The sequence below is a fragment of the Bidens hawaiensis genome, unplaced genomic scaffold (genome assembly GCF_021521415.1).
Source record: "Bidens hawaiensis isolate Kalapana, Puna unplaced genomic scaffold, B.hawaiensis_p1.1 tig00021689_1, whole genome shotgun sequence".
NCBI lineage: Eukaryota > Viridiplantae > Streptophyta > Magnoliopsida > Asterales > Asteraceae > Bidens > Bidens hawaiensis.
This window is the reverse complement of record NW_027493373.1, coordinates 108,298-127,564: the sequence shown is the minus strand read 5'-3', so window position 1 is coordinate 127,564 and position 19,267 is coordinate 108,298. Positions and strand designations below refer to the sequence as shown.

At 33.0% G+C, this 19,267-nt stretch overlaps 2 protein-coding genes across 2 annotated transcripts; both read left to right on the top strand.

Annotated features, from left to right (window-relative positions):
* The first annotated feature begins 2,816 nt into the window (after positions 1–2,816).
* Positions 2,817–5,765, top strand: LOC143564025 (uridine nucleosidase 1-like). Its single transcript, XM_077051425.1, has 9 exons — positions 2,817–2,909; positions 3,470–3,585; positions 3,676–3,735; positions 3,936–4,118; positions 4,195–4,299; positions 4,759–4,855; positions 4,941–5,048; positions 5,140–5,275; positions 5,570–5,765. The coding sequence occupies exons 1-9, from the start codon at positions 2,831–2,833 to the stop codon at positions 5,676–5,678; spliced, it is 993 nt and encodes a 330-aa protein (XP_076907540.1). The 5' UTR covers positions 2,817–2,830; the 3' UTR covers positions 5,679–5,765.
* A 6,123-nt stretch (positions 5,766–11,888) lies between these two features.
* Positions 11,889–15,370, top strand: LOC143564017 (uncharacterized). Its single transcript, XM_077051418.1, has 11 exons — positions 11,889–12,070; positions 12,141–12,235; positions 12,985–13,042; positions 13,123–13,314; positions 13,403–13,479; positions 14,247–14,329; positions 14,430–14,481; positions 14,569–14,637; positions 14,729–14,815; positions 14,943–15,007; positions 15,100–15,370. Exons 1-11 carry the CDS (start codon positions 11,941–11,943, stop codon positions 15,188–15,190), a joined length of 999 nt encoding a protein of 332 aa, XP_076907533.1. The 5' UTR covers positions 11,889–11,940; the 3' UTR covers positions 15,191–15,370.
* Positions 15,371–19,267: the final 3,897 nt, after the last annotated feature.

The window sequence follows — 19,267 nt, the reverse complement described above, 5'->3', positions numbered from 1 at the left end:
AATGCTTCATGGAGGACTTCGTGTCCTTGATATATATATATATATATATATATATATATATATATATATATATATATATATATATACTTAGATAACTTGTTTATACATATTAATCTTGTTTAACTTCTGCTCATTTTAGTTTGTATATCATATTTATGAAGTTCCATGGTTATGGATTTGAAGAGTCTAGTCTCGGTTTAGCCTTAAATAGCTCCAAGCCGTAAACCGAACTTGTTTACTAGTTTTTGTTAAATAATTGTTTAAACATGCTTTATGTTAGATTTAAGTTTCTAAAATCATATTTATAAGTTCTATGGTTATGGGTTTATGGAATCTAACCTCGTTCTTAACCCGAAACAAGATACGAACCGAAAACCGAACTTTCGTTTAAAGACTTTATTGTTAACTTTTTGGTTGTAAAACTTAAGTTTCATCATTTATAAATTATTATACAAGTCATTTGATATATGGGCATGTGGAAACCATCTATGAACTTATTGTGAGATGGAAACCGACCCAAACCGAACTAAACCGACTTTCACTCGCTTAAGACACACAAGTGTGTTTTTAACTATCAAGACTTGTATATTTCTTTAAAAGTGTGTTTTTAGCTATCAAGACTTGTATATTTCTTTAAAAATCATTTATAACTGATTTTAATTATTTTCTTAAGTATTTGGAAATGTTGGATCCAACTAGATCTCATAACAAAGTTTGGACCGACAAAACCGAGCACTCGCTTAGCATGCGTTGTTAGTTCTAAAACAATAGAACTACATACTTGGTTAAGTATTATTATATTTTTATGAGTTATCTCATAACATTTAATATTTTGGAAAGTTGACTTTGGGTTTGACCAATTATCAAAACCCGAACCAACAACCCGAACACTCGTTAAAACCCGTTTTTGTATCTCTATTCTAAAGGGACTTGCATTCTTGCATTTTTACCCATCTTATTACTTAACATAGGTTGAGTAAATATTAAGGTTAGATATTTTAACTCGGTTTTGAGCAAACTTACATTTTTAAAGGACTATTGTTATAATTTCTTAATTATTTACATTTTAAACCTTAAACTTAACTTGTTTGCATTTCTCATTATTTATTTTTTTACTAAAAGACTTTTAAAACAACCTTTCTAATTCAAGACTATCTTTTATTTAGGCTTTGCTCGTTAAACCTCGTCGTTCCGGTTAATCTTCAAATCACCAATCTTTCAAGTTTATTACTTGAATGTGAGTACTTTCATACCCCGTTTTCCATCTTTCGTTTTGGGGTGACATTTCATACTTATTCAAATTAAATGCTTTATACTTGAGTCTTAAACTACAAACGTTATTGTATACTTCACTTAAATAAATGCTCGATTTGGTGTTCTATGCGTACATGCTTATATGTTTATGTGTTTACCACTTTTAGTTGGTTAAACTATAAATCCTAGTCTAGTTGGCAACCCCTTTTAGCAAGGTGTCGTTAATGTATTCTTATTAACGGTAACTATAAATCCTAGTCTATTTGGCAACCCCTTATAGCAAGGTGTCGTTAATGTATTCTTATTAACGGTAACTATAACTCGTTTCGTTATCCAAATTATTGTTATTATTTACTGTTTCGTATACAAGATAGTGGACATTTCTTATTATACACATATTGTTTCAAAACTATGAATTGCTCACCAACCTTTGTGTTGATAAACTTTATTTTATGAAATGTTAAAGTTTTGCATTTAGGTTGATATTGGGAGCTTGAAGAAAACGTCACAAATACCTCTAGGATATTAGCAAAATGAACAATATAATTATTTGTTATGTTTTGTTATGATCATTGTATGAACATATTATGTGACATCTTATGATTTTGTGAAATTAAACGAGTTGTTAAATATTGTCGCATTAAATAGTGTCATGCGCTTATGGGCAATCCGTCGCATCCCGGCATGTTCCGCCGCCTTTGGTCGGGGTGTGACAGTAGGCGACAAACAAAAAGTTGGGAGTGTTATCTACCAATAAGGGAAAGTTGAAGTATTAAAAACCAATATCCCAATAAACTAAAACTATTAGCACCCGCCATCGTTGTCCCAAACCATGTCATTGCGTCCGCAACCGCCAACACTACCACTATCATGTTGTCATCCTCATTACCACAACGAACGCCCTATCGTCGCTAAGATCACCACGTATCAACTTATAAAACAAAATAACAAGCCAAACATCAACCAAATATATCAAAAACTTTTAATTACTTTAATTTCAATTGTTTTACCTAATTCTATAAACAAATATTCATTAATACCACCTGTTAATGCTGCCGGTGTATGCCATCACATTCCAACTTGGTTAATAAATTACCATACAAGGCATAGGATACTTGTGGCCCGGAGGCCCCCACCCCTTGTTTTACACAGTAATGTAAATTTATCCGTTTCCCTCTTAATATTTTTATATCTAATAACTTAAAACCATAATCATTTATGGGTATATCAAGTTGTTATCTCTGACACCAAAAACAGACATACAAACATTAAAGTTGCGGTGCTATATATATTTTTTAATTATTAAAAACGAATAAAGAGCATGTTATCAATAATTAATTACACACGTTGCCTTCCTGGCATTATCATCCATCCACATATGGAATGGAAAAAAAACAAACAAATAAATAAATAAACTGATAAGTTATTTTTGTTTTAGTTGTCGTATAATAACTAGGAAAAGTGTTGAATATCCATTGGCATAATATTCTTGATTTTCCGCCCAACCAACAAAGCTAAAAACCCACCAATCACAACACAACACAACACAACACAAACTCATCTTAAAACTCTTCTCATGGATTCTGTACCACCGATGTTGAATGGCGATTGTGGGGTCACTCATAAGATCATCATCGATACGGATCCTGGCATTGGTATTGTATTCTTTCATTTGGGTTTCCTTTCACTTAATCTTATATTAAAATGTAATGCTTTATCAAGTTATATGGATGATGAAATTGGCCAAATGATATTATTTTCAAGATTGAATTTTGGGTTTCAGTTCTGAAAGTGGTAATTTAATCTTCAAGATTGCATTTTGGGTTTCGGTGCTATAGTAAGATTGGATTTGTTATTCAAAAAGGGTTGCGGCGCAGCTTGCCACTTTATTGTAATTTTTTGAGTTTAGCAATGAAAAAGACCAAATTAGATAAAATATTATTATTTTAGGAGTGGGGGTGGTTTCTCTAGGGCCTCCAAATTCTTAAAATATTATATTTTAGGTAGTTTGGACTTTGGAATTGTTGACAATGGTGTTTATGCTTGTAATTATGCACACACACATGATAGAAGAAAGTATTAATTTTTTATTTTTTTTTACAACAAAAAGGACCCATTTTTATTACTGATTTATGCTCTCCAAAAAGCTTGAGATGACCCTGGTGATACATGCAGAGTATGAATGATCAGATGCAATGTGTTTACCATTTTGCAGATGACAGCATGGCAATCATGATGGCTTTCCAAACACCTCACTTGGAGATCATGGGCTTAACAACTGTTTTTGGTAATGTTAAAACAAAAGACGCCACACGCAATGCCTTGATTTTGGTACGGCTTCATATCATTTTTAGTTGTGTTTTGAATTTAGTCTGGATCTTGCACATGATCAATTACAAGTTTTGTTTTGTAAAAGGATAGTGTGAGATGGCAGGACGCCATGGTGCCCCAGTTGTCGAAGGTAGCTCTCAACCTCTAAAGGTATATTCCTCTTTGTGTCAACCCCATTGCCACTATTGTAGCGTGTACACTTAAAACAAACAAACGAACAAACAAGCGTACCCAATGATATCCCACTTATAGTAGAGCTGTTGGGATGAGGGAAAACCTTTCCCTATTTCATGGGAAACAGAGGCTGCTCCGGCTAACTAATCAAGTTTTATGTATTGATTAAATCTTAGGGTGGAAAGCCGAAGATTGGTGATTTTGTTCATGGTTCAAATGGATTAGGTGACATAAATCTACCTGAGCCGATATCAAAGAAAGTAGAAATATCAGCATCCGAATTTTTAGTTGAAAAAGTTTCTCAACATCCTGGTGAAATATCTATACTTGCACTTGGCCCGCTCACGAATTTGGCTATGGTAAGCTAAAAATGTGGTTACTAACTTATTATCAGTTTACCACATCATAGTTAACTTGTTGCTTGTTTTAATCTAGGCCATTAAACGGGACTCGTCATTTGCAACTAAAGTGAAAAGACTGGTGATACTCGGTGGAGCTTTCTTTGCACTCGGAAATATTAATCCAGCTGCAGAAGCAAATGTACACCATTTCTTGTTCTTTTATTCTCATGTTAAAAACGAACAAAATAGGCGGGTTGGGTAGCGGGTGAAAATGGATAATTTCATAGTATGGGCCGGGTTCAGTTGGCCCACTAGCAAAATTTCTTCTAAATATGCTTTCAGTATGATTACAAAAGTTATATTTTACAGTAACTATATTCATTTTAAAAATATTTGTTTAAAAAGTTACAAAAACTGTAATAGTATTTTTTTTAGTAATAATATTACATGAAGTGTAACAATATTTTCTTTAATAATATTGTTTTAATAATAATATTACAAAATGGTCCTCTACCCATTAAACTAATTTGAAAGTTATATAATTATCCCTATATGTAAAAAGACTAATACGCCCCTCTATTTAACAGGCAACATTTCAACCTGTTTGACCACTTATTTTGATCATACCCATTTTACCCCTTATGAATATAATCTGCAGATTTATGGGGACCCTGAAGCAGCAGACATTGTGTTCACTTCTGGGGCAAATATAACTGTTGTTGGCATCAACATCACAACACAAGTCAAACTAACAGGTCAACTCATTTACTCGGGCCAAACTTTCTAGATTCACACGTCTGTATATAACTAAAGTTAGACGCTTTGATTTGTGGCTGTCAGATGATGATCTTGATCAACTGAAGCGGTCTGCAGGGAAACATGCTAAATTTTTGGGAGACATTACTAAATTCTATAGAGATTGGCATGTGAAATCGGATGGTGTTTATGGTATACATGATTGCATTTAGATTTGTTTGATGATTAGAGTAAAATTTAAGCATTTGATGTGTTTTTTATGTTTTTTGTTTAATGCGTTTAGGGATATTTCTTCATGACCCGGTCAGTTTTGTGGTGCTCGTTCGGCCTGATCTTTTCACATACAAGAAAGGCGTTGTTCGAGTGGAAACACAGGGGATCTGTGTTGGTCATACTCTAATGGATCAAGGATTGAAAAAGTAAGGTCTTTGTTATAGTTACTTTGACTTTTGTGGTCAAACCATTTTCAAATCTGTTAATTTGCCTTATTTTCAAACTGAGATTGCAAAATCTATATTTCTCTAGTGTATATAAATGTATATATTGAATAGTTGTCAATTTTTTTGAAATTATATAACTAATCCTTATGAATTAGTGGTTTTAAAGTAGTCAGTTTGACCTCAAAAGTCAAAATTCCATTTTTCTCCTTGAAAGGCTGGTTTTCATGTTTGTTTTGTTTTTTTGCTGATTTATGTCTGTGTTGAATGATGCAGATGGAATACGGAAAATCCATGGACGGGCTATTCGCCGGTTTCAGTTGTGTGGACGGTCAACGTTGATGAGGTTGTTAAGTACATAAAAAATGTCTTGATGAAACCATAATTAGAATTAATGTGATGATCATGGAAATTATAAAACAACATTTGAACATTTGTCTTTTAATGTGAAGTTTCCTTTCATTGTTGAAATGTAATTTGAATGGTGTTCCCCATGAAGAGTCCACATTATGTTTCAAAATAAAAATTGTTAACCGCTTTCTAAATACAAAAAAAAAGTTATTTTCAGGAGTATTTTTTTCAGTCGATTAGTGTTAAATTGTGTGTAGCGTAACTGCGTAAGGTATGATGTATTGTATAATCGGTCCCAGTGATTCATTAGATTCAGATTCCTTCTCCTGTAAACATGTTGCCTTGGGCATACTGAAACTACGTTCGGGGCCATCGCGTCATGTTTTCTGAAACTACGTTGGATACTTTTTTCACTATATAGGGTTAAACATTAAATAGACCATGTCTTATCATAATCTCGACCACCTAGTCTCCAAAATTACTTTGTTATGTTTGAAATATGCTTTCGGCTTCACTCAAACACCCCGAAACCGAATTCAAAGACCAACATATGCCTTTCCTCTACCCGCCTTGTAAAGTAGGTCCATATATCTACTAAAAGGAATTCACATTGCCATAGGTTGTTGGGAAAGTTCCAACAATATCAATTCCCCGATTATTGAGGGCCATGCTAATGTAACTAGATTCAGGCCCAGCCTTGAAAGTGTGTGAGTCACATCTTTAGTTGGGGCACTTTTTTTCAGGATGCAAAAATTTATTATTATTATTATTATTATTATTTTATGTGTATTTAAATTCTTATGTATTATGGATTTTGATCACTCTTAAAATTATTGAATCCAAACAAATTTTTATTCTACATCCAACGGTTAAAATTTAGGTTACTGGGTCCAAACCAACAACTATACCCAGTAAATCTCATCCATAGCAAAGCTGCTAGTAGGGTCACGAAAGGATGAAATGTAGCAAACCTTACATCTGTCCCTCATGAGGACAGAGATGTTACTTCCAGAGAGACCCCAACTTCAAGCCAAACAAAGCAAGCAAACAAATATATATATATATATATATATATATATATATATGTGTGTGTGTGTGTGTGTGTGTGTGTGTGTGTGTGAAGATGCTAATAATCAAAGGAAAATAGAAAGGGTAAAGTAAGACATATGCAACATATATACATAAAAAGAGAGAAGCAATAACACATGCACTAACCTACGCTGTAGACTATAGTAAGATCTAGGCCAGTAGACAAAGCTAAGACCACATAATACCATCATAAAAGTCGTTAACCATAATTCTACGTCTCTACGAACTCCTATCATGGATCATGTGCTCAGAGAGGTGCAACTCTATCAAATCATGCTTAATACGCTCATCCTAAGACAGTCTGGTCTACCTCTACTCCTTTTTCCCTCTACAACAAGGGTTTCTACCGCCCAAACCAAAATGACAATAATAATAAAAGAATTAATAATCAGTTAAAAAAGAAGAAAAAATGAAAACGCCAATCAAAAAAAGGCCTCTAACGATGCTTCGTCGTTCTCATTCTCCCTTCCAAGTTCCAATCCTCCTTCTTCAGTTCCCTGCCATCAGTCACCACCATCTCCAGCATTCCATCATTGTCGGTGCCACCGAAAAGAATATCAATTACCGCCATACCAACTCAGTGACTCACCAATGTATGATTTTAAGTGTTAACTATTTAATTATTTTTATTTTATGGTTGTTCAGCTATTCGGTTGAACAATTGGATATTTGGTAAATAAAAACCGCGAAGTGGTGATCAAACAATTTGTTGTCAGAAATGCTAGCAGATTGTCATGAATCATCGGTTAACGATAAGGTATTATTGTATTTAATTTTGTTAATATATTTTTGCTATTTTTATTGTTATCACTTTAATGTCGTTTAAAAACTAGCTTATACACTTCGTTAGTCGTGAAGAGTTACACACCTTTTTATTTCAAATCAACCGACGTACTAAAATTTCGAAGTGGCACTAACTAGATTCACATGTTATAAGATATTGAGTCATAGGAGATCTTGTAGAAGGTCAACAATTCCCCCAATTTCAGAACATTATCAACCACCACTCGTTTCTAGAATCCTACTAGAGTAGTAGGCACTTCTTCCAAAACATTATGTGTATGTATTGATGTCATCAGTTGAAGTCATCCCAATTTATTGTAACTTTATTTAGGACCACCACTTGAAAGGCATATATTGATTTCCCTTTATATAAGAACCTTAAAAGATGAATAAAATTATCTTGAAATTTCAATTTTAAAAACTGTCTATTAAACAAAACATGCTTTTATATATTAAATGAAATAAGAAGTTTCGATACTCGGAGAATCAGTTAACTTCTTGATCGTTCTATGTTACCGCCCCTATTGTGTACTATATATCAAATTTCAAGTGTTTAATACAAGCACTTAGATTGAAGCCTCTGACCTTATACTTTCTCTATAAATAGTATATGGAGTATAGAAAATACCTAAAACCGTTATCCATTGGAATCTTTATTTTATTTATTTATTTATTTTTGATTAATTCACATATTCATTTTTTTTAATTTTAAAAAATAGATATTACATCAACATAGCAGGTAGGCGGGCAACAAGCTGCGCCGCCACCCCTTTCTGAATTGCAAACCCTAACCTGCTAAAGACATATCACTGCCTCTTTGGAGTCGACACATTGCTATGCACAACCCGTTGGACCCTGGTTAGGAAACGGATAGCTTCCGGTGCCAAGGAGCCAAAGGTATCAAAAGCCAGATGGACAAAAACATGTTGGTTCTCTTCGCAGGCTTTAGCATGTTTCTCCACCTTCTTCGTTTCAGCTCTTTTCGTTGTTTGCCCAGCTACAAACCCAATATCCCTCAAACCATCTAAAGGAGATACCCATGTGAGGTCAACACAAGAGTGTTTTCCCCCGACCCAACCAAAGACGAGCAAATCTGTCGGTCGTAGAGTGGATCTCCCTTCTGTGGTAGGGAAGTTTACGGAGGCTTCCTTTTTAGCTGATATCCCAACTCGCCTTAAGATGTCCCAAAGAACGTCCCGAACCCAATCATGTCGGTATTTGAACCCAGGCATCTTCTTGCAATGAACCGCATGCTCTCCGAATTTATCCAGGCAAGCCTTACGGCAGATCGGACATGTTTCGTCTTCAGGGTACATTGGGACCATCAAACGGTACTTAAGAATGACCCTATACTCGACCGCATACATGCTTTGGCCAAATCCATCAATCAGGATAACGGTCAGAAAATCTTGGGCATGAGAACCTTGTAAGCATTCAATAACCGCCTTCTGCCGAGGGGACAATCCAAAAACTTCTCCCAGGCTCTGAGTGATTTTGCCAAAAAGCGCATTCGCCAAAGTTTTTTGAGGCTTTGGTGGGGCGGTGTCCTTATTAGAGAAACCGCCAATGTCAAAGTCTGGGAGAGCGCCATTTAGGCGTTCCAGAGCCTGCACGTGGTCTAAGTCCAGGTCGACAACTCCGCTATTCCTTAAGATGTGATTCTGTAGCTTCCAAGACTGAGTCCTCAACACTACAAAAGCGTAAACCCCAAGATCATGAGCCGAAAGAAGGCCTAAACCCCCCAAGCGCATTGGTAAAGATGCAAGTCGCCACTGAAGATCACCAAAGAACGGGCCTCCACATACAACTATGTCTCCGATGGCTTCTCGAAGCCCCTTATCAAAACAGGATACCGCATCATCCATCATATGGGGGTGGCATGTTCGTAACCCAAAAAGCAACTTAGCAGCCCCCATGCAAGACCTAAGCAGGAGGAGTTCGCTCTAGGGATCCCTAAGGCAAGGTAAGACTTTCATAAGATCAACCGCACGAGATGCTCTCCGCCTCGCCAACTCCTTAATAAAGTAGGGATCTCGACTAACAGCCCATCCAAGGAGCTTTACCCCTCTCTCTGGTCTACCAATCCCACTAGGGAAAAGCCCATCTTTAACTTTCACTCCATTACACGTTGGCCAGAAAACCTCGGTTTTCTTAATATTAAGTTGAAGCCCTAATGATGGCCCTTCCGAGCTGATAATGTCTAGGGCTTTAGCGACTTTGTTGGCACCACCAATAATAGTCTCATCATCCAAGTACCAAGCATGAAATGGGAGGTTACAGCCATTTTGTACCCGGAGAACAAGAGGGTGTAAGGCTAAGGCAAAGAGGAGGGGCCCAAGGGGGTCTCCCTGCTGAACCCCAGTAGTAGCCCCTATACAGCCATCACCAACGTACAACCTAGCCGGCTGGGCATAAAGGAACTGGACCATAGATAGATAGGCGGGCAATGATAATGAACCTCCCGGAGAAGGGCTGTGCGGTCGACCATATTGAAGGCGTTGGAGAAGTCCACGGTAAGCATAGCTAAAGAACCGTCCGCGTGAAAGGAGGTAAGAAACCGGTTCGCGCTGTGAAGCACCGCCTCTACCTCATTAGGGGTCCCAACCCCAAACTGAAAGTCCCCTAAATACGTGTATTTTGAGAGTGACCCTCTATATAATCTTTATTAAAAAGGGAAAAATATGAAAACAATAGTGACCCACTGTATTTTGAGAGTGACCCTCTATATAATCTTTATTAAAAAGGGAAAAATATAAAAACAATAGTGATCCACTGTATTTTGAGAGTGACCCTCTATATAATTTTGTGAATATATAAAATCGGAAGCAACAATAAAATAAGTGTACGTGAATAAGTTAGAAATAAAGAATAAGATGTGTGAGAGCAATCACATTAGATTCCTTTTCTTCATCTTACTCATCTCTATTATTTATAAATTTTTTTATGATTTTCACCTTCTTCAACATCTCTATTCCCATTCTCATTTTAAATTTTAGAGTTTTATGAACAGTGTTTCTCTAAATATCGAGGTGCTAAATTATAGAGATACCAGTGTGTAAGAGTATTCACATTGCGGCCTCTATCTCATTCTCCATAATTTAAGTAAAAACACATTTCTTTAAAGTCGTATTTATTTTTCTAGTACCTTTCACATCCAAGCTTCCATCTCTATCTCTATCTTACCCATATACATTTATTTTACTATTTTTTCTATGTTCTCTTTTTTATACACTCACCATAAAATATTAATGGTTGAATATGAACCTCTATATATAGTGGTATACTTTAATTGTCTTTAAATTTTTCTATAATTCAATGTCGTGGTATTTTAGTTGTTTTCTCTTGATAAAACAGTGAATAATTTGTTGATTTATTGTCTAAAGACGCACATAATATGGCAAAAATTGCTTGTTGGTGCAAGCTCCCACCTTTCTTCGTCTTCTCAATCAATGGCGTGTTGAATTATCATCTCAACGCACCCCGAAATTGAAACCAGACAAAACTAACTCAAGCAATTTTTCGGGTTACAATATGGTATATATGGAAAGCAAGAAACGATCTTCAATAATCAACACAAGCCCAGTCCAAATCGTGGAGAACATAAAAATACAAAGCTTGTAATGACTTGTTTCAAGACTGAAGAAAGTAATAATTTATTGGGATAGTTGGTGTAATTTTAATCTACTAAATTAGTAAGTTATATGTCTTGTTTGATGTGGACTAGTATTTACTAGTTCGTCTTTGTTAATATAACGCCACCTTTCGAAAAAGGTCGTTTCCTCTATTTTCCTCTATATTATACAGAAAGTATGAATACAGAACATTCAACGTGAATGCTCTAACATATAAACAAAGTTTAAAGATATTGTGTTTTAGTTAAATTACATAGATTGCGATAGTGATTAAGATACGACTTGCTAAGTTGATATTTATAAAGGTAAAAGAGATGGATTGATGGATAACCCGCACTAAACTTTAACTTTTTTAACAAAGTACATTTTTGGTGTAATTTTTTCTTTTATTACTTCTTCATTTTATGTACCTTAAAATTATCTTTTAAATCCGTCTCACTTTCATTTGAAAGTTGGTAGAAAGAGGTCCACAAATATTGGATTGTGTCTGTTGTCTTAATATGGCCCGTCGGAGAGGCGGGTATATCCACCGGTCACCGGGAGTTTGGTAGATAGATCTTCTCTGTACTTAATTATTATTATTATTATTATTATTATTATTATTATCAATCACTGCACACTCCCGATAGCCCATATGATATATTATTATAATATAAATAGACACCCAATGATCTAATCAACATTATTATTTTAATTTCACAGTCCTCTCAGCACTATAAACCAACCACATCTTGCTTTCTTGTTACAAAGATTTTATTTTCCAAAAAAAAGATTTGAATTACAAGACTGAATATGAATTCAGGTGTTGGTGTAAAATATGGAAGTGGAGTTTGGAGGGTGTTGTATGTGGTGGTGTTGGGTCAACTAGTGTCCTTTTCAATGGCACTTATGAGCTTCACTTCATCTTATGCTGCTAATCTAGGTTCATTTCCTTAAACAAATATTTTTAAGTAATTTGTTCATGTGTTTTGACTTTATGTTTTTTTTTGTAGGTGCTAGTGCCCCTTTTACCCTCTCATTTTTCGCTTATTTGGTTTTAACATTGGTGTTTGGAAGCATCTTGTTGTACCGTCGTCAAAAGCTACAAGTAAACTTTTGATTATCTTGCAGTTCTGCGTTTTAAGCTTCTTGGTGGTTGGTTTTAATAATAATATAAAAGTACTCAAATTTATTTATTAATGGGGTGGGATCCTATACAAATAGATTTTAATGCGCGAATACACACTATGTGATTTATTACACTACACTTTTTATGTAAGGAAACCAAATGAAATTAATTCAAAAGTAATGATTACATTGAAACAGAAGGGCAAACGGGCAACAAGCTGCGTCGCTACCCCCCTTTTGAGTTGCAAAACCTGATCCTTTAAAAATTACATTGACTGATCTTTGAGTCCTAACATTACTATGCATGATCCGTTGAACTCAGCTATGCAGACGCTAGTTTAAAAGTGTAGAGCAATAATAATTACTCTATTTACAATAATACCCCCGATAGGCTTTTGCTTCGCTTTGTATGATTTGCAACGAAAATTTATTTGTATTTGATCCTAAAAGCCTTTATAGATAGTATTTTAACTCGTTAACTTTTAAGCACTAAACTAGAAGATATTCTAAGCATTTTTTGCTATATTTGTTGAATGGACGGTCTAGTTTGTTCGAATGCTTGCTCGTTGCTCAATCGATGCTCTGATTTGTTCAGGCAGATTTGAAAAACTCATAATCATTATTTAATCTCAATAGAATATCTCTTTTACCTTGAGATGTCATTAATCATTATGAATTTAGGAAATTTCTTTTCTATTCAAACTTTAATATTTCTTAAACTTTTTGCAGATTTCTTGGTATTGGTATGTCCTTTTAGCTTTTGTAGATGTTGAAGGCAACTATCTTGGTCAGTAAATCAGACAAGATTTATTATAGCTCCAAAAAAAACACAATGTTTTGAGGTCAAATGTTTGTGATTGATTGCAGTTAATAAAGCGTACCTGTTTTCATCAATTACAAGCATCACAATACTCGATTGTGCGACGGTTGTTTGGGTCATAATACTGACTTGGTTCTTTCTGGGCACAAAGTATTCTTTTTGGCAGTTTGTAGGGGCGGCTCTATGTGTTTCGGGGCTATGTTTAGTGTTATTATCTGATTCTGGTGTCAGCGGTGGAGGTAATAATCAAAGTTCATAGTAAAATGATCGGTTAAGAATAAGAAAACATAAAAGTGTGTGGTTAAGATAACTGTTTTGGTGGTCCAGGTGGCTCCAATCCTGTTCTTGGTGATGTGCTTGTCATTGCAGGAACATGCTTCTTTGCATTGAGCAATGTTGGCGAGGTTAGTGTTTATTAGTAGGGGCAATTGTAGCTAGGGGTGTTAAATTAGGGGTTATGTTGGCGGGCCCAACCCGACATGATACGCATATTCGTAATTGACCCGAACACGAACTGTATGACCCGAAGATTTTCTATAGTTTTTACATATTATTACTTTAAATCTACATTTTTACAACAAATAATACAAATTTATATGAAACAATACATTTTATTTATAACATCTTATATTCGTTTCCTTTTTAGTTTTAAATTTTGTCATTAGATACCCAACCATTTTAATTTGTTATATAAAACACAATTTTTAAAAAAACAACATAAGAAATAAATGGGTTAAACGAGTCAAACTGCAAGCCCGCTGGGTAGACCAACGAACATGATCCATTAAGCTAAATGGGTTCATGGGTTTGACCATAAACTAACCCGAACTCGTTTATACATAACCCAAACCCACGAATTTTGTGTTAGGTTCGTGTTGTGTCAGAAATATACATCCATGTCCCCTACTCTAGGGGTTGATTTGGTGTATGTTTGACTAGCCAAATGGCTGTAGCTAAAGCACAAACCTAAAATATGTTAAGTGCAATAAAATCACCTAAATTACTTTATCAAACAAGTTCACATTCTTTTTTGTAATCTTATAGTTTTGTAATCATAGTTTAGCCCAACCTATATGACCCGTAATCGCACTAAAAAAATCTATATTGACCCGATTCCATTTTTGATCAGTTATCCAACCGTCTAAATCTTGTAGTAGTTTTTGGTATGCAGGAATTTTGTGTTAAAAAGGCGGGCCGGGTTGAAGCAATAGCAATGTTTGGTTTATTTGGCACACTAGTGAGCTTAATTGAGATGTATCCTTTTTGGTTAAAACGCTGAGGGGCCCACACTCAATACATCCATGTAATTCTTAATAAGAACACCATTTGTCTCTTTTCCTTAACAATTCCTTAGGACCATATTCGAGTTCAAGACTCTCGAGTCGATATCTTGGTCATCAGAAGTTGTAAGTGAATGTCATTTCGCAATGTTTTGTTTTTCCTTTATAATTTTGTTTAGATTTGTAAAAACTGAAAAACTGGATATTTTTCAGATATTATCTTTTGCTGGTTATGGGATATCGGGCTTTATGTTCAATTCTTTGACCCCTCTTGTTCTGCAGGTTCGTTTCTCGTGTTATAGAAATAAAAAAGAATAAAAATGTCAAAAATATATGGACTTAAAACTTATAAAACAGTGATGAATTTTTGCAGGCGAGTGGAGCCACACTATTCAATCTCTCGTTACTCACAGCCGATATGTGGGCCGTAGTCATTCGTGTGTTTTTATATCACCAAAAGGTAATATTTCCAGAAATAGCTATAGTTAAATGGGATATTTTAAATTTTAAAAGTAACCAAAATCCAAACATGTCTGTTCAAATGTCTGTTCAAATGTTAAAAACTTGTGATCATATAATTGTTGCAGGTGGACTGGTTATACTATGTATCCTTTTTATTTGTTGGTATCGGTCTCGTCATATATTCAAAAACGTAAGTCTTGTTGTCACACCAGTTTTTGTTATTTTGTTTGATCATATGCATGATGGTGTGGTCTCAATATGCAATTTTACTTGTTACTAAAGGGAGAAGCATTCCAATGAGTTACCCAAACTTGAAAATGATGACCGCGACCAACCATACCGGTTGCTACCAGAGGAAGCCGCCCGAGTCTAGAGATGGGGCCACAATACAACATTGTTCGTTATAATAAGTGTTACAAAGATGAAACAATATATAAGACTGTTTTAGAGCTTAATGTGTTAGCATATTTACACTAGTTGTCTTCCCTTCACGTCGGTTATTATATCCATAAAAATCCTCTCTGAGAGGGCTCTTGCGGAGGTTTCTAAAGAACATGATTGATACTAGAAAGATTTGATAGATATGATTAAACATGTCAACAAAATTATATATCAAATGCGTGATAAAGATGTGAATGACTGATATGTTGCGTCTAGTGTTTATTAGCTACCTAAATAGCTACATGTTTAAGGGAGGGAAAGTATGTAATTGTTTTTTTTTAAGTTGGAGAATATGTAATTAAGACATTTAGCAACGAGAAATATGTAAATGACCCAAAAAAATAATGCGAGTTTTGATTGATCGACAATTTTTTTCTGGCGACCATGATGTGTTAGAGAAACCTGCATGTTCTTTTGATAAAAGGAAGAAGATGATTTAAAAGTAAAAGCAAGCAAAAAAAAGCTTCATACATGAAGCACCAACCTTTAATAGTTAAACAACCTTAAAGATTATTTATTTATTGTTTTCTTGTATTCTTCAATTTAGTTTTTTTAAGACGAATTTCTTTTAATTCTTCAACTTAGTTATATTCAACTCATCCGTTTTTGCATTATGGTTTATTATTTTTATAGGGTCAAGTTATTCTAAAAAGGGAGACACAAATTAGAAGGAATTGCAACAAAAAAAAACTTAAAAAATAAAAAAATCATAAAAAATTATAACAAAATTTAATAAAAAAACAAAAAAAAAAGTAAAAATACGAAAATGTTTTCAACGTCTTCCTAATTCTAAAAAAAATAAAAAAAAGAACACGCAATGTTGAGAAAAAAAGGTTATTGTGTTGTTTTATTTATCATTGTGTTTTATGTTTATTTTCTTTATTGATTGTGTCTTTTTTCATTAATAGTGTTTATTTTTTTTTTTGATATTGTGTTATATTACGCAACATTGTGTTATATTTTGTTCGACATTGTGTTATATTATTTTACGATTTATTGTGTCTTTTTTTATTTATAATTGTGTCTTTTGTTAATTTTCGTCATTGTCTTTTCATCGTTTATTTTTGGAACGAGAATGACGGGGGAAACATTTTAGTTTTTAAAAGTTTTCGTTTTTTATTTATATTTTGAGTTATGATTTTTTTTAACTTCTTTTTGAAAGGTTTTTTTTTTCAGACCACAATTCCTTCTCATACTTCTTATTTTTGTCTCATTTTGTGATAAAGTTTCAATTAGCAATCAAATGGTTCAAGAACACAATTATTTCATTCAAATGATTTGATTCGAATGATTCGGTTAACAAAGCTTAAAGCTTACAAATTCCTTATTAAAATCAATCATCTGACTCAACAAATGACCTAACAACCTTATTTATAAATGGAAATAAATATTTGGGCCGAACCGACTTAATGGATCGGATGCTCCTGAATCATTTTGTATTTTAACTTTTCCCTATTTTTATAAGTATTATTACTCATTCTAAATATACTTTTATATATACCTAAACACATGCATAATATACCTTATCATATCTAATGAATCCAAATTAAAGTAACATTAAAAGAAGCCAAGTCTACTTTCACGTGTTGTACATTCATTATTGGAGAAAGATTACCTACAATACAACTATGAATTCAAAAAAAATCTGCTCGGACATTGTTTTGGTATCATCACTGGTTCACCACTTCACTTTTTTTTTCTCAATGTGAAATATTTAACTATAATAATAAAAACTTAAATTAATTCTCTTGTTTTACTTTAGTTTTGCCTTTCATTTATTTATTTGTATTTTCTTAGCATATTTAATTTAGCTTAAAAATTTAAATAATTTTACGTTGTAACTACATCTAATTAACTTTGTCAAAATTGAATATAGTAATGTGTTATATAACCTTAAAAGGTATGGGAAGGTTTCCTTTAAGAACTCCATAGTTTTTAAGAACTTTGAGAACCCATCACAACCAATCATTTAATTTCTTTTATTTTTTTTCTTAATAATAAGAAAGGGTATGTTTATCACGTAGATAACCAGCTTAATATTATTATTCAATTATTTGAATTCCCTCAATTCTCTCATTTAGTTACATTATTTTCATTTGACCGAAACGATGAGGTTGGTTTTTTTTTGGACCATTGATTTTTTTTACCTAAATTCATATGTGTATCTTTTAAAACAAATACTTATTTCTTACATTTTGTAAAATTTTCATTTGAAGTTAATCAAAATACATATTAGAAAAAAGAATTTCTTTAGCATAAAGTAAATTGCATATATGTAAACTTTCTATTATATATATTTGTTTAATATACATATATGTAATTTGTTAATTGTTTCTTTTTTATTTATCTAAATTTATATCTAATTTGTTTTACGTCTGTGTAACATTTTCTTTACATGTACTTTAGTTAAATATTTACATATATGCAACTGTTCAACATAACGTGTAAATAAACTATTTACATATATGTAATTATATAGAAATTTGAATGTTCTATCATTAAGTCAAAATTATTATGTTGGTCCGATCAATGAAGATGAATTTATAAAATTAAGTATTGAAAATTAAAACTCCATCTTCAAAATGTTAATTGAGAGAATTATAGATGTGCCCACAATTTTAAGAGATGAGTGCAGAAAAGTACGGTTACAAACTTCCAATAATGCCCATGCATCTTTATTTAATCTCCATAATCTTGTAAGTATTTACAAAAATGTCATTATGTTTTTTAAGCCATTGATTAAATCAACAAATGGTTGAGATTGTTCTTAAAGTTCTCACAAAAATTATTAGTTCTTAAATAATACTCATCCTAAAAGGTATTATACAAATATTTGTACTTTCTTAGTGTATTTAATTTAGTTTAAAAATCTATATATTTCTATTATATAAATTCTACCTAAGTCCTAATATATTTATATAATAATTGAGAATGATGCAAACAAACAACACCACATTAAGGTGAATGAATCTATCCATGTTATTTGATCAAAAGAAACTACAAGAAAATTATTGAATTCTCAAACATCACCAACTAGCTAGAAAAAAAATAATGGTCTTATTTGCTTAAAAATTATACGTTAAGATGTCCATTACCTAGAACCCATTAAAATATCAACTTACAATATCAAATCTTCACTATATTTCTAACAGCACTATAATTTTGATAATACCAAGTTTTTTACAACTTCATCATAGTATCATACTATATTTTTTAAGGTCATATAACAAATTACCATATTTATTATAATTAGACATGTGTCACCGAACACGTCATCTGATACAAGTGAAATTTTTCAAAAATAATATACACCCATATATCCGTCTTATTAGTCATCCCAAATATTTCAGGTGTCGGTTTCTAAAATAATATAAGAACGCTAACGAACCTTAAGTTCATATTTCTACTCTAGTCTATGTTTATTTCTAAGTTCATTATCTTAATTATTAAATATATATATTTAAAATAAGGAAAATTGGATTTTAATAATCCCAACTTAATGCAGTCTTCTCCAATACCAAATATTAACATTTTAATATTATCTATTAGAATTTCTAGATATTAACATTTACGCTAACTTAATATTTAAAATAAACAATCTTCTCCGATACCAAATATTAACATTTTAATATTATCTATTAGAATTTCTAGATATTACACAATAATTCCCCCAACATTACCAACAACCACTCATCTCTGGAATGAATCATACTAACTACTTCTTTCAAGATATTATGTGTATGTACACACCAACCTACCATGTGTTTCTTTCAAAATATTACGTGTATACGTACTGATGTCATCAATTGAAGTCATCCCACTTTATTTTAACTTTATATAGGGCCACCACTTGAAAGGGATACTGATTTCCCTTTATATAAAAACCTAAAAAGATGAATATATTATCTTGAAATTGTATGGTCATTTTAAGAAACATGTTTATTAAGAAAATATGCTTTTATATATAAAGAAGACAAGTTATGTCTGGTTCCGTCCCTATAATATGTAC